Source organism: Triturus cristatus, chromosome 10, assembly GCF_964204655.1.
Source record: "Triturus cristatus chromosome 10, aTriCri1.1, whole genome shotgun sequence".
In the NCBI taxonomy this organism is placed as follows: Eukaryota; Metazoa; Chordata; class Amphibia; order Caudata; family Salamandridae; genus Triturus; species Triturus cristatus.
The window spans coordinates 844347972-844365054 of record NC_140593.1 but is presented as its reverse complement, the minus strand read 5'-3'; the positions used below and the strand labels follow the sequence as shown (position 1 = coordinate 844365054).

Here is a 17083-nt window from a genome sequence, read left to right as displayed (position 1 = left end):
TCATCAGAAGCTACCTACAGCAAAAAACGGATTCTACTTTGTCTTGTGTGGTTACTGCTCCAACTGGGTTAGCAGCATATAAGATAAAAGGAATCACCTTACATCGTTTGCTAATGTTACCAGTGGAGCATGAGAACAAAATACAATACCACAAGCTAACTGGAGAAGCATGCTTGGAAGTTTCAAGAGTATTGAAGAAGATGCAAGTTCTCATTATTGATGAGGTGAGCATGGTATCAAACTTAATGCTTGCCTTTGTGCATTTAAGAATGCAGCAAATTCTAAGGACAGACTATGACGTGTTATTTGGTGGAAAACATATCATAGTTTTTGGGGATCTTCTCCAGCTTACTCCAGTTAAAGGACAACCAGTGTTTAATACTGTGACACATGAAGACACAAAGAAGTCATTGGGAAGCAGGTAATGCAAATATTTGGTCCTTCTTTGAGTACAAGGAACTTACTACTAATATGAGGCAAGCAAACGATGAAGAATATGGAAGTATTCTGAAATATATCAGAATTGGACGACTGACTGAAGCTGGCACAAAAGCATTAAAGAGTCGGTTGCTACATAATTTGTTTCCAAAGGAAGAAATAGTTGCAGAGAAGATATACAAGAACATTGCAGAAAAGAAAAGTGTCATCTGCTTAATGCCAACTCTACGTGAATGCTCAATATTCAATGAGGAGCTTTTGAAATTGGAAAAGGAAGATATCAGGAAAATGGAAGCAGTGGACAAAATTCAAGATGGAAGAATTACTATCACATTAACAGGCAAACTGAAAAATAAATTGGATTCACTAGAGAAGAACATTTCCAAAACTGCTGGATTAGAAAAAAATCTATATGTTTGCATGAACTGTAGAGTATTTTTAAGGAGAAATTTGGATGTTGAAAAAGGTTTAGTTAATGGAGCTATGGGAAGAGTTGTGGGTTTTATTAATTATCAGAAAAAAGATGGAATTGAATGTTTAAAAATAAAATTTGATCAGATAGAAGAAGTTATAGACATTTGTCGTTGTACAGTTCGTTTTATGCTTGTGAAAGACTTATATGTACAAAGGAAACAGTTTCCGTTTTCTCTAGCATATGCTGTAACTATTCACAAGTCTCAAGGATTGACTGTAGATTGTGCATTTGTAAACATTGGTTCAACTGTGTTCAAAGAAGGTATGGCTTATGTAGCTTTGTCACGAGTGAAAACATTATCTGGTTTATTCATGATAGACTTTGATGACTCAAAAGTTAGTGCTGATACAAATTGTGTAAAGGAGTATAATAGATTAAGAAGAACCTATGCTCCTCATTTAGGTCAGTATCCTGTGTTAGAGAAATGTGTAGTTTCTCGTAAAAGGAGAATGGAGAATATCTGTAATGAGGATGTAGAGAGGAGGAAAAAAAAGAGGAGTGATGTAATTGCAAGCAAAAAGAAAAAGGAAAATGAAGAAGAGGTTGTAGGATGTCATTTTGAAAATAGCTCTGGTGTCAACTGCTACGCTAATGTAGTGCTGAATGTTGCATTTTATCTGGAAAGTTTGCAAGAGCAGATAATAGTAAATCAGAGAAAAAGATTCTGTTCTGAGTTGAGTCTCCTTTTTCAAAAGCTGAGTAATGATAAAACTCAAATAGAAAGTGCTACTGAAATTAGAAAACTTTTAGATGTATGTTCAGGACGAACACAGTTTTCTCAAAATGTACAGCAAGACGCACAGGAATTCTTGATGTATTTTCTTCAGGTACTGGAAGAAGAAGGGGTTCCCATTGAAAATATGTTTGGTGTCTCTTATAAATGGGAACATAGTTGTGAAAACTGTTACAATACATGTGGCTCTAATGTTGATTCTGAAAGGTGTATTTATTTAACATTGCCAGACAGTAAAACAGTCACTTTTGCTAAATTAATTAAAGATGCTAATCATAGCATGGAATGCGGTGAGTGTAAATCTGAAATGTTTTCAACGTTAATTTTAAAGGAATACGGACAGTATGTAATTTTAATGATGCAATGATGTAAAGCTGATGGTTCAAAATTAGATACTTTAATAAAGAAGTTTACAGGACAGCAATTATCAATTTCAGGAAAAACTTTTGTAACAGTTGCAATAATTTTCCATGAAGGACCTACTGTTACTTCTGGACATTACACAGTTTATCTTAAATGTGAAAAAGGCTGGACACTGTGTAATGATTCCCAATTGATTTTCAAGCAACGTTTGCCTTTTGATTTAGCAAATTCCTATCTAATCTTCCTGAAACCAAAATTTTAGAGAGACTTGGCAAGATCTGTACAAAACAATTTTCCCATTTTATTGGATTACCATTGGAATTTTCAAAAAAAAAGATTTTTCAAATTATCATTTGGCCTAATGGAAAGGTAACCAATTGTAATGTGGACTTTTTTAATTTTTAATGAAACTTTCGAAAACCAAAAATTTAGAGAAAATCGGTAACATCTGCACAATTTAAATTTTGGAATGTTATTGGATTACCATTGGAAATTTATTCAAAAAAGATTTTTAAAATTACTATTTGGCCATAAGGAAAGGTAAACAATTGTATTGTGGACTAATTTAATTATTAATTAATCTTTCGGAAACCAAAATGTTATAGAGAATCGGTAAGATCTGTACAATTTAAATTTTGGATTTTTTTTGGATTACCATTGGAAATTTAATCAAAAAAGAATTTTAAAATTACTATTTGGCCTAAAGGAAATGGAACCAGATGTATTGTGGAGTTATTTGAGATATAATATTTTTGTGATTATGCTTCTGAAACAAAATTGTCAGACGGTATTTTAAAGAAATAACTATTGTTATTAGATGATATTTTTTACGAATAATATGCATTTCTATAATGTTATGTTTAAGTAAAAAGAGATTGTGGGCTTTTTAAAAACAATCTTTGAGATTGTTATTTTTTTTTTGCCCGCTGTTAAGTGATGAATGCAATTGCTTTCACAATTTATAGTGAAATGCAATATATTCTGAAAACAGCAAAAAAAAGGCAAAAAATTGTTTTGGGAAAATATGTAAACACGTGTACTGTGTTATATAATGATTTATTAAATATTAATACTTTTTTCTTTTTTTTCAGATTGTGAAAGAAAATTTTCGAAAAAAACCAACCATTTTTTCAAGTAATTTCAATTACATTTTAATTAAAAATTAAATTGTTGGGTGGGTCAGGTAAGTCAGAAATTAGATGGTCCCTTTCTTCCACTTTATCTCAAACAGATTTTTAGTATTTAGTTATTAATTCCTCAAGGATCTTGAGATGTGGTAATTGATTTTTAGTGTTTTTAAAAAAAAAAAAAAAAATACGCTTACCGTACGCGTACGGTAAAAAAAAAAAAAAAAAAGTTTTAAAGAAAAAATAAAAAAAAGTTGAGAGGTAAGGTTGGCTCTTAAAAGAGCCGTTGTGTTCATGCAGGGACAGAGGAAAGGAAGAATGGGAACATTAGCTGGTAGGACAAATGTGCTGGTCTATTTTGTTGTTAATGAGGGGAAGACTGGTCTCCCTATGAACAATTAGACCATGGCAAAATGAACACCGCATAGTAACCCTCGCAAACCGCTGGCCCGTTTCCACAGGATCAGAAAAAGGTGAATCTGCCCCCACAGATGAAGGGCTCTGCTGAGTTTCCGAAGAAGAACTCGGCTGAGCTGCTGTGGATGTGCTTGGTTGACTTACTGAAGGGTTGCCTCTAGTATGTCGAGCATGTGTCCTAGGGTGTACATCGTGAAGGTGTCTCAACATAGTGTGATTCCCGAAGGAATACTTCTTGTTGGGATTACCTCGCGAAAGTACACGCTGGCACAGCTTGCAAGTCACCAAGGCAGCATTGACTTTTTTCTCACCCTCAGGAAAACTAAAATACTCCCATATAAAAGAGCTCTTCTGTTTCCTCCTTCTCTGCCTGATGGTGGTGCTCCTAGCCTCACTCTCAGTAGAAGACTGCTGGTCTGCCATCGTATCACAAAGACAAGTCAGCTCCTTCTCTAAGGGATCACAAGCAGAAATGAGGGGAATGGGTGTGGTGTAGGAGAGTTCTAGAACTGAAAGTAGTTTCAACCAAAAGTTGTGTTTCATGATCACATGACCCACCGTGCGCGTACGTTACGCTTACGTTACGCTTACGGTGCGCTTACGGTGCGCTTACGGTAAAAGTACGCATGCGCGTAAAAAAGACACGCGCTCGCGCGCATGCGCATAACAGTCACTCCCCAACACTTCCGCGTAACGTGCGCGTGTAGCGTACATGCTTACGCGCCCCATACGCAGTACGCACGGCTACACAAATTGCGTAACTATACGCAAAAAGAGTAGATAAATTACGAACATTACGTAAACCGTACGCTTACCGTACGCTTACCGTACGCGCACTTAAAAAAAAAAAAAAGAGAAAAAAAGATTTTCTATGTTATACTAATATATCTTACCAGTTTGGTAAAAAAAAAAAGAGAAAAATTGATATATTGCAGATTTTTTTTATAAAAAAAACAGTGTTTTAAGAGAATAAAAAGTAAAAAAAAAAAAAGAAATTGCTTTTTTTTTCAAAAAAACACATTTAATATAAGAATTTATAATAAAAAAATCATACAAAATCAATAAAAAAACCATGGGAATCACATATGTTATAGGTAAGAATTAGCATTTAAAAAACCATACAAATTCACTGAAAAAACCATGGGTTTCACACATGTTATAGTTAGAAATTAGCATTTAAAAAACCTTGCAAATTCACTGAAAAAACCATAGGTTTCACACATGTTATAGTTAGGAATTAGCATTTAAAAAACCTTGCAAATTCACTGAAAAAACCATAGGTTTCACACACGTTATAGTTAGGATTTAGCATATGAGTGACTGTACAGGACTGTTGGTGAATGAGTGGATGTGTATGTGGATCTTAGAATTATTGAAGAGGTTGTTGTAATTGGTATTGGTATGTCCTTTTTTTTGAAAATTTCAGTCTCTATTTTTGAATGTTTGTATCAAAAGGTTATATTAGCGTGAGAGGAGGTCTACCACTCTGTCACAAGGATGATGTCATCAGTGATGTCATTTGAGATGTCATCAGTGATGTCATGAGTGATGTCACTGACCATGTCATGAGTGATGTAATATGTTACGTCATCAGCAGTGGATTGCGGGTGCGCGAGTTATAGTTAGCTTAACTAACTATAACGGGGGAATTTCAATGGTTTTTTATGAGTGAAATGTCCGCTAACTATAACGTGTGTGAAACCTATGGTTTTTTCACTGAATTTGCAAGGTTTTTTAAATGCTAAATCCTAACTATAACGTGTGTGAAACCTATGGTTTTTTCAGTGAATATATATATATATATACATTCACTGAAAAAACCATAGGTTTCACACATGTTATAGTTAGCAGGACATTTCACTCGTGAAAAACCAATGAAATTCCCCCGTTATAGTTAGTGCAGGCAACTATAACTCACGCGACCGCAATCCTCTGCTGATGATGTCAGATATTACATCACTGTATTTAGACACTTATTTACCCATGTCTTCTTCCATTAATCTTTAGCTATACATATATTACAAATATTTTTTTTCATAAAGACACATATGTCATCAGTGATGTAATATCTGACATCATCAGCAGAGGATTGCGGTCGCGTGAGTTATAGTTGCCTGCACTAACTATAACGGGGGAATTTCATTGGTTTTTCACGAGTGAAATGTCCTGCTAACTATAACATGTATTGTATTGTATTGTATTGTAGATCAATTTGTAAAGCGCGATTGCTGCCCCACGGGCGTCCAAGCGCTGGGGATGTAGACAGAGTTGGGAGGTACAGCAGAAGTTTTAGGACAGGTTGGACCTAGCAAACAGAATAGTCTTCAATTGTTTGCGAAAGGATTGCAAGTTAGGGTTGGACCGGAGTAGTAGAGGGAGTGAATTCCACAGTTTTGAGGCGTTCAGAGCGAACATTCTGCCTCCAGTTCTAGCTCTCTTAACTTTCGGGACCACGGCCAAGAAGGCTTCCGTGGAGCGTAGATTCCTGCTTGGGTGATAGCGGGTGACTAGATTGTCATTTATTGCTGGACCTGCTTTCCAGAAGGCACGATGTGAGATACATAATGCCTTAAAAGCCACTCTCTGCTTCACCGGCAGCCAGTGTAGACTTTTTAATCCAGGTCTAGCTGACTGCGTACGTGTAATCTTAAGCAGGATACGGGCTGCGCAGTTCTGCACCACCTGTAACTTACGTAAAGTCAGCTCTGGGGCTCCCACGTAGAGGGCGTTATTAAAATCAAGCCGGGACTGTATCAGGCCTTGTACTGCCACCTGTTTGGCCTCCATTGGTAAAAGGGGCAGAACTTTTCTGAGTGTTCTGAGCAGGCCAAAACATGTGGCAGATAGCTTGGTGGCCTGGTGGGTAAATGTAAGACTTTTGTCCAACCAGATTCCCAGGCTCTTTACATTCTCTTTGGGGATAGGGGGAGTACCCAGACATGAGGGCCATAGGGAGATAAATGGTACTGGTGACGCTGGGCCCAAGAGCATGAGCTCAGTCTTGTCTCCATTGAGTTTTAAGGAGGAAGCTGTCATCCACCCTTTAACCTCCTCTAAACATTTCATCAAGCCGAACGAGGTTTGCCTGTTGCCCTCCTGCGTCAATGACACCACTAGCTGGGTATCGTCCGCATATGATATGATCTTAATGCCATGCGGTTCGACGACCCCAGCCAGCGGACTCATGTATATGTTGAACAACGCAGGGCTCAAAGAGGAACCCTGCGGAACCCCACAGCTTAGTAATTTGCTGACTGACACTGTGTCCCCGTCAAAGATCTGGAACGATCTGTCAGTCAAAAAGGAGTCAAACCACCTCAGTGCATTGCCTGTTACCCCGATGTCAAGGAGACGGTTCAGTAAGGTGATATACCTGACCGTGTCGAAGGCAGCACTTAGGTCAAGGAGGATCACTGCCACTGATCCTCCTTGATCCAGTATCCTCCGTGACTCTTCAGTGACTGCCAGCAGCGCAGTTTCAGTTCCGTGCCTGGGTCTGAAGCCTGTCTGAGTCGTATCTAGTAATAGGTTGTTCTCTAGGAACTGAATTAGCTGGGTGTTTATGTATTTTTCCAGGATCTTACTTGCCCAGGGGAGCAATGAAATGGGGCGATAATTGGCGTGATCTTCTGGGTCGAGATTTGTTTTTTTTAGCAGTGCCCGTACCATGGCTCTTTTCCAAACAGTGGGCACAATACAGGATGAGATCGAGGAATTTAATCGATCCAGAATTACGGGCAAAGTGGTTAGACTTGCCCGCAACATGATCTCCGGTGGAGCTGGATCAAGTGGAGAGCCAGATTTGACTCGCCAAGCCAGCATGTTCAAGGTGTCGAGGTCTAGAGGTGGGAAATGTTCTAGAGTTGGTTGGCCTGGGAGGATATGATGTATCGAGAGTGCTTCCTCAGCACCTCCAGATTTTGAGGTTACTGTCGAGAAAGAGGAATAAATCCGAGAGACTTTATCGTGAAAGAATTCCGCTAGCTCGTTGCACTGATCTTGCGTTTTCGGCGGAGGTGTAGCTGTGTTTAATCTAGTGCATTTTTTAACCAGGTGAAAAATTTCCCTAGGTTTGGATTTGGCTTCCATGATTTTGTCTGCGAAATAGGCAGCCTGGGCCGTCCTTACCCCATCTCTATAGGCCTTGATTGCTTCCCTATATTGCAACTTTTTCTCCGGTAGGGAGTCTAGGCGCCACGCTCGCTCTCGTTTTCTACAGAGGCGTTTTTTCTCCCTTAGGGTGTCTGAGAACCAGGGTGCTGATTTATGCAGCCTCTTTGATGTAACTTTCCGACAAGGGAGAATAGTCTCCAGTGAGTTTGTAATCCAGCCCTCATAATCCTTGTTCGCCAAGTTGGGGTCTGTATGAAGGGATGGGCGGGTGGATTCTAAGTTCCTGCACCACACTTCCACAGGAAGTTTAGGCCAATTCCTCTTGGCTTTTACTTGGGGGGCAGGCGTGGAGGGTTTTCTGGTGACCCAGGTCAGCGGGATTAAAAAGTGATCGGACCAGGGAAGGGAGATGGGATGACCCACCATCAACTCGAAACAGTTGCTAAAAATTGGGTCGAGTAAATTGCCCTTTTCATGGGTAGGGGCTGTGACCCGCTGAATTAGCTGTAAGGCTGCCAGATCATCAGTTAGTTCCATAGCAATATGGTCTATGGGAGAATTAAAATGAAAATTAAGATCTCCCAGCATAGTATAATTAGCTAAAGCCATGGCTCGTTTAGCTATGATATCAGGAAGCAATTTGTGGAACATTTTAGCCGGCTCTGGGGGACGGTATATTAAAGTGCCAGAGAAGGAGCTGTTAGCAGTAAATTCGATGTTAAAAGCTAGGCTCTCGCATTCAGGGATGGTTTCGGTCGAAATGCGGCACTGGTACTGGTCTTTCAGTATAATAGCCAGACCTCCTCCTCTCCCCTCTGTCCGGTCCAGTCTATGAATTTAAAAACCAGGGGGTAAGGCAGAGATTATGTGTGGCTCTGATTGGGGGGTGAGCCAAGTTTCCGTCAAGAAGACGGCGTCCGGCTTACGCTCCTCAAGCAGTAGAGCAATTTGTGTGCTATGTCTCGGGAGTGATCTACAATTTAACAAATACATATGGTATTCCTGCATCGTGGGTAGTACTGTGGTGTTATAAAAAGAGTGTTTACATCCAAGGCAATGGGGGGGATGGTCGGCTGGTGCGTAGATGTGTGCGCAGTGGACAGCCGCCATAGCCCCAATGTTATAGATATCTAGTGAGCTGTATGTCCTGACCTGGGATACGTGGGGGCCAGGGATTCTGGCCCCTGGTCCCGGTTGGGCGCGGACGGGCGCAGACGGGCTTGCCTTTGGCGTGCCTTCGGCGCGCCGCCGGCGCGCCCGCTGCGCGCGTTCGCCAAGCCAGGGTTTTAACCCCAATGCCCCGGAAGTGGTGGGGGGAGGGGGAGGAGTCAAGCCCGAGGTCCACCCTCCGTTCGATCGGCACTTGCCGCGACGGACAGAGGTGCAGGGCAGCTCCAGATACAACAAGTAAGTGATTTAAAAAAATTAAAAATACAGTTTTGAGCAAACGTGCCAAATTAGCGTTTTTTCCTGGACCTTCGAACCGCACCTCAGCAGTGCTCTGCTACGTCCGCTGCGCGTTCGCCAAGCCAGGGTTTTAACCCCAATGCCCCGGAAGTGGTGGGGGGAGGGGGAGGAGTCAAGCCCGAGGTCCACCCTCCGTTCGATCGGCACTTGCCGCGACGGACCGGGGTGCAGGGCAGCTCCAGATACAACAAGTAAGTGATTTAAAAAAATTAAAAATACAGTTTTGAGCAAACGTGCCAAATTAGCGTATTTTCCTGGACCTTCGAACCGCACCTCAGCAGTGCTCTGCTACGTCCGCTGCGCGTTCGCCAAGCCAGGGTTTTAACCCCAATGCCCCGGAAGTGGTGGGGAGGGGGAGGAGTCAAGCCCGAGGTCCACCCTCCGTTCGTTTTGTACTGTTTTTTAAATGCAAATTTTTTTTTGAGATTTTTGGTAAAAAATAATATCCAACCTATGTATAAAATAATATATGTACTATATCCTGCATTATGGAATGGTTAATTTTTTAAAAATTAATGTTTACATACACTTGTTATCTTCTACAACTCTTGAAACTTGTATTTTTATTTTTTATGCATTTTTTGCCGTGCGCGTACGGTAAGCTGACGCTACGCGCTCCGTACGTCATAAGTACGGTGCGCTTACGTGATACGATGCGCGTACGGTAAGCTGACGCTACGTGCTCCGGAATTTGTCCATTTACGCCGTGCGCGTATGCTACGCGCATTCCGCGATTTTTCAAAAAAAAATTAAAATTAATTTTTGCCTTTGGGGTCCTTCTGGGACCCCCTGACAAAGGCTAGGGGGTCAGGAACTGTCCACCCTGCCCCCTTTTCACGTTCTCCACCTTTGTTTTTCACCCCCTCAGACTGCGAGAGACAAAATGGCGGCCGACACTTCCTGGTTTCGACGGATTCGAATGTTTACTAAGATCTAACAACCAATCAGAACCGCGCTCGCGCACGGCGGCGTGCGCGTACGGTAAGCTTACGGTACGCGCTCGGAGCGCGCCTATAGATATTTATATTGATTTAAATGCTATTTTCTCAGGAAATACTGAACAGATTACACGAGACCTTCAAAAGGCACATCCCTGGCCTGAGGGCTACCTCTCTGACAAATTTCAAGTAATTCTGTTCAGCCGTTCGGGCTGTAGCTGTGTCTAAAGGTCCTATGGAAAAATGCATGGGGAAAACGTGTTTTGGGACCCCCCTTTTTTCTCAGCCCCTGCTTGATGAATCACCCCGAGACTTTCAGGGTAGGAGCTGAGCGGAGCGCCCCATTAATTTTGAAACTTTCGCGAGGATTCGTCAACCGGCGCCAAAGTTATTCAAAATAGAATTTTCAGATTTCCTATGGAAACATGGTCCTAACTATAACTATCTACTGGCGACCGCCAGTAGATAATATATATATATATATTAGTCAGGACTTGGGCTAGTGCTTGAGGGTATAGCCAAACAACAAGCAAAAAACACCCTCTCAGGGTGAACGACACAATTCTATAAATCTTGTATGGTTGTAATTTGTATTCTACAAATTCGATTTAGCATTTCTAAACTACACAGGGGCTGTAATGACATGCCAGAGAAATTCATAAAAGGGCTCATTAAGTGGTTGGCACAACAAGTGCTGCAGTCCCACTAGTAGCATTTAATGTGCACACCCAGGGTACCTGAAGTACCACTTTGATCAGTACATGAAATGTGCCAATTATGTGTAAACCAAAGGGGTGATCTAAATCACATTTGCAATGTTTAGCATTGTTAACTGGCTCAGAGTGCTAATAAGAATCATAAACATGTTCAGATAATAAGAGGGGTGAAGATCAAAACTGTTGGGAGGTGACCCTCCTGAGAGGGCAAAGTGCGACCGATTTTAGAAATAAATAAATATAATTAATAGCCAAGACACCTAAGAGAAATGTTTATTGAATTAGTGACATTTTAACACAAGCAATATGGATTAAAAACTGCAATATATGGTCACTATGACATACACATATAAGTATATTTAATATGTTTTATGTCCTTTTATTTAGATTTGTAATTTGATAGTCATTTGAAGGTCACCTCTATATCGGATATTTGGTGTGTACTTGCATCATGATGACAGAAGCTTACACCATATTGACAATGGACATGAACTCGTCTATGATGAACATGTGTATAAGGCTGTGTACATAACTTAAGCCTTGTAACAAGACTACAGGACAGAATTACATATGCATCACAATTTAAATTTAGTAGGTGATCCTAATTGTTGCTGATGCAAGTTTCTGAAAAATCAACAGACTACTTGAAAAATCAGAATGGGTAAGTTAAAGGCAAACAAGGAAAAAAAGCAAATTTAAGTACACATACCTCCTGTTACTGTAGCCCCTTAGTGGGTCGTCATCCATATTGAGCATCAAATAAGCGACGCCTTGCAACATGAGGTTCATGGTGAAAAATCGAGTTGGAAACGTAGGTATGGTAAGCTTAGCCCTTTTATATGTTAGAATCTGCCACGTCAGGTGTGGATTTTTAACCATGCGTATGCCGACGGTAAGCAACATCGTAATAAGGCGGGTAGAGTTGTGACTTAAAATTCCTCCGTCACCCACTTTTTGGCTACTACTCCGTCCGCATGCAACGGAGATGGTGGGGGTTTGATGGAGTTACGTCTATCATACCACCGACATATAAATCAGATGGGGATCCGTTCCGATGGCGACCAGATGGACCATTGATTTTTGACAGCCTGGACGCATCCACCAAGATCTAAATCAGACCCTAAGCTAGGAACATTATCAACAGTAGGCTTCCCTCCCTGATAAAACTATATGTTAACCACTGAACAAACTTATAGTTCACCCCCAAAGTATTGAAGACAGAGTTGCCCTCTTGAAGATTAATAAACCTCATTGGAATTGGGATTGTTCAACGTTTTTATTACCAAAATGAAGTTTCCCTATATTCCTAGATCTGTCACCTGGTGTAGTTTTTCCATGCATACTTCCAAAATTCCTTCACAACTGATAAGAGGAGTTAACATGAATGTTATGCTTTCTTGTGAGTTAAGTTTCACAATGTTTTCCTCTCGACATTAAGGCTAGATGAATGTTGGCCACTACGGCTTCTCAAAACATCCCAACAGGGGCTAGAGTCCCAATTTTAGATTCAAGATCCATCTGCAGAAACATTAATGAACTCACTGTATCAATCTTAGGTTTCACTAGAAATACAGGTAGTGCATGATAGATAAGTTTGCTACTTTTGCTTCTTTAATAGGAATCAGTTTGGCCTTTCATTGATAGGCTTCTAACGACTGCTGATCGAAATATAGATCAAAGGAAAGGTCGGCTGTCTACTGCATAAGAAAACTACTACATTTAGGAGGAGAACAAATAAAAATTCACGCTCCTTTCCAGTCCATATATTCTGAATCAGAATTTCTATTTACTAGTTCCTGATCTTGACAACATTCTGCTGTTTAAATGTGTTCTTGCCAAAACTGGCTGCTGCCCAAAACATGGTTGCTCTGAGTTCTTAGCATTTTTCATCACACTTTGTAATTTCCTATTTATTCAATTTCAGGTGCAAGTGTCTAGAAACAGAATGTGCCTCAGTCCCAAAATACAAAACACAAATAACATCAGTATTATAATTATTAGCATCATAATAATATTAATAACAATAATAATAACAACAATAATAATATTAATAATAATAATAATAGCAATAATACCAAAAGTCTGTTGTTCCTATCTTATCTAAAGGACTGCTGTATTTAAAGCATATTTAGTATTACTCATTTTGCAGAAGTTTTTTTCTCATTTTTTTAACTTTCATTTTTTTCTTTATTGACATTTTTTCTACAATGATACTACCGAACAGTTGGAAATAAACACACCAATGAACAATACCCAATGATCAGCACCGTTGCACATTTGAAAACGTTTTAATAAAATACTTTGCTTGGTACTGCAATGTAATGAACTTGACCCTCGTGCATTGCAAATCTTACCATCCAATATTTTTTCTCGACGTTTAACTCTTCGAAGAATGTGATGTTTTTCTTGGTCACTCTTAATAGTTGATTCTTCTAGAAAACATAGTACAAACAAAAGGGTTCATTAATGGCACAAATTGGTAATTACAAAACAAATTGCTTTTCCACCTGCTCCCTCTCTTGCAACCTCAAACAGCATTCCTATCATTCAAAGTGCAGTCAAAAATACTAAAGGAGGTAGGAGAGAAAAATGAAAACAGTGACAAAGGGAGAAAGCATGGATGAAAACCAGCAAGAGTGAGATAAAGAGAAAAGGAGTGGCTGGTGGTGGATTAAAGAGGCATCAAGTGGAATGAAGACTACACAACTTTGGTTTCAACACCCCAACCTTTGATAGCGCTGGCGACTGGATTCTGAGCAAAACGTCAACCCCTGCCTGGTCCTTATTCTTTTTTTAAAAAATGCACATATTACAGGTTTCACATATGTTTTGCATAGAAGTGTTCCTGCTTAAAAATTGCATGCAAAATAAAGCCTTACATGTAAAACGCTCATGAGATATCTCCTTCACAGTATGTCATTCCCAGTGAACACTGCTTGTGTAGGGCATGAAGCCACATCACACATACTGTTTGATCTGTGCAAGAGTAAGCAGAACAGAGTCATTACAGAAGGTATGGCTAGCCCAGTAACACAGATTTACATGAAATTCTGTATGGGGCCTGGTGAAATGACATGCAAAGAGAGTTTGCACTTGCTAACTTTTTTTCTATAAGGAAATACGTTTTGCTGTGGCGAAATTCTGGGGAGAAATTCTTCTCGTTAACATGAAAATGGATATACCCCTGCTCTTGACAGTAGGACGTCTCCAATTTGATGACTATTCTGCAACATGTGTCATCACTAACACATTACATTAGACCCATCCTACCACTCAAAGACTACCTCTGAGAAGCCACCCTTGAGAGCCAATTTGCTCGGTTGAAAACTCCACTATATTGATGGAAACACCTCTTTGATCAATTGACTCTAAATTCATACAATTCATCATTCTGTGAATCAGTCATAGCTTGAGTGCCTCCTTTACGAGGTTTTGGCGCAGGACAGTGCTGCAAGGACTCTTGCTGCACTGCCCAGCGTAAAAAAAAGGGTAACGGCTCAATTACCTTGAGGGCCGTACCTCGGAGAGTAAGGATGAACGTCATGCGGCTGGTGAGAAATTGCTCCGGGTAAAAAAAATCCTGCAGGTGATCCGCAGCAAGAATGAAGAACTGGAGGTGCACTCGAAAAGAAATAATGTGCACATCCTTGGCATGCTGGAGTCCACGGAGATGGGTTGTATAGAGGACTATGCTGAGACGATGTTCCGCACTCTGTTTGGCAATGTATAGAGCGAGTGCATAGGTCAATTTGACAGAGACCCCCCTAGCACACCGTCCCAACCAATCATCGCAAGACTGCTAAACTACACAGATTGGGACACAGTCTTGCACCTCATGAGGGATCAGAAGACCCTCCACTATGAGAGCAATAAAATATCTATCTTCCCGGACTCCACTGTAGCAATGCAGGCTGCAATGAGATACTTGTTTGCCAATAAAATGCTCCTTGCAAAACATTGAAGCTAAATATTCTCTCATCCACCCTGCCAAACTTTGATTTCCACATCAAAGCAAGACTCACTACTTTGCAGACCCAGGTATAAGGCACGCCAAGTGCTAGCATACCTTCAACGACATCAAGATGCTACAAGAGTTACATCTCACTGAGGGCACCAGGATGTGCCTGTGAGTGGGCTGGATTGGAGAATGCCATATTGCCTGTTACTCCAACTACGCTCAGGGAAGGGCAATTCTCATTCACAAAGGTCTACCTTGGTGCATGCTGCAGGTCCTGTGCGACAAACAGGATAGATTTATGCTACTCTCTGGTACACTACATTGACACCCACTCAAACTAATCTCAGTGTATGGCCCAAATATAGAGGACCCCTGTTTCTTTGTAGAAGTATGTCGACTGCCGAGAACATTGGGCCCAGGGGCAATACTATGGAGAGGGGACTTTAATAAGGTCCTGGATCCCTAAGCTGACTGCTCTAGTGAATCTTGCCAACCTCACCCACATGCAGCAGAGCAACTACACTTGCTAATGTCAGGCAACCAACTTACTGACCTGTGGAGGGCATGATACACTGATGTCGGGGAAGGCACAAGCAAAGCTACATCACATAGCACATGGTCATGTATAGATTACTGGCTGACAATGCATGTCCAGGAAGACTGGTCCTCAAACGTCGAGTACCTCCTTTGGGCACAGTCTAAACATGCTCCAGTGCTGCTTGAGCTGCGCCTGCCGGATTGTGCCAATCGTGCTTTTGTTTGGCATCTTTCATCTGGAGCTCTGTGGGATCAGTTATTTCGGGAGGATACCTAATTGGCTATAGCAGACTATTAAGCAAAATGTACGGCTAGTGTCAGTGCAGTCCACACGTGGGAGGCCTTTAAGGCTGTCATATGGGAAGAGGTATTGTGAAGCAGACAGGGGTACTGCGGGTGCTGCGTGGTGACCTGGCACATCATGAAGGCGAGATTCATGAATTAGAGAATCACTACTTTGAGACTTGTTTTACATCCCCCCTTGTAGATATTAGAGACAAGTTGGGCGAATATGAGGAAGCAGGACAGCGGTAGGCCAACGACCTAGGCAAGGAGGCATACGCTCGGCAGTATGGAGAGGGTAACAGGACTGGTGAGACCTTAACCAATTTCTTTCATAAGCCTTGGGCCAGTGATTATATAGTGAGCTAAAAGATGACCAGCAGTGCACACATATGGGGACTGTCACTAATCAGAATAACGTTTCCTCAATAAGCCAAAGTGTTAGAAGGTGTGGTCATGGGTTGAGATGCAAGGTGTTAACTAGATGTTCAGTGATTAATTACTAGAAAACTGCATTGAGCAAAAGGGGTTAAATAAGCATTACAAGATGGCCGCCATTTGGGTTGGACTGTCTTCCTTCATGTTGGCAGTAGCGCAAGCTCCTCTCCGTGCACTTCAATTTAGACTTCGAGGAGACTAGTGTCTTTTCAACGGTCTCCTTAATGAAAGTCACTGCTTGTGGAAGGAGCAGCTAGGGCTCCCGTCTTTGGTCATAGTGAAGGAGTAGTGTCTTTCATCAGTGCATCTCCCGTCTTGTCATGTCTGAATCAACAGCGATAGTGACCAGCATCTTTTGGCAGAAACCTAGAGGCGCACTGCTTCACGGCTATCCAGAGGAGAATGTTAACTTTCAGAGAAGAGTGTTCCAGGCGATTTTTCAACATAGCAATAAAGTCAGTAAGCAAATCGTTTCTTTGGTACAAAAAGTAGCTGTGCTTTTGTCAGGTTTCCTTTTAAAAACCCATCAGGTGTTTTCTCCTTTTCCTTTCCTCCCCTCCCCTTGCCTTTTCCTCCCCTGTTACTTTTATCGCTAGCGCTTACTGCATAAGGATTTTCAAGTAAACTTTGGAACTGGCAATTTCGATATATTCATCTATTCACCTAGCAAGAAATAAACTTTGTTTGGGTTGCCAGTATAATTCTTAGGAAAGGAAGTTGCACTATCAGATTAACTGAGAGCAGAACTCTATATGCAATTCAGAATTCCTTATTATCATAAACTGTATTTTGAAATCCAGAACAGTTATAGTCACTAGTGGGTCTTGAATAATTGTTCAGGGTTACAATTCTTACTGTATATTAAGTCTGCTTACAGTATTGATCAGCAGAAAAAGTTATCAGAAGAGAGGCTAATCACTCCAATAAGCTGAGTATGTAAAATAATGCTAAATAGACAAAAGTGGTACTCCTATAGATACATTGCATATTAGTATTGAATGGTTTCTCCATATGTCTGTGCATTTGGTACTTTCCCAAGTGGAAATAGCTAGTGTCAAAATATTGCACACAAGAAAGAGTG

General features: G+C 40.9%; 1 protein-coding gene across 1 annotated transcript in view; it reads right to left on the bottom strand.

The window, feature by feature from the left end:
• Nucleotides 1-17083, bottom strand: part of LOC146790129 (UPF0764 protein C16orf89 homolog) — a 656853-nt gene that overhangs the window by 131054 nt on the left and 508716 nt on the right. The window contains exon 7 of the mRNA XM_085628478.1: nt 13142-13219. Within this exon, the coding sequence (XP_085484604.1) occupies nt 13142-13219 (78 nt within the window). The remainder of the gene's footprint in view (nt 1-13141; nt 13220-17083) is intronic.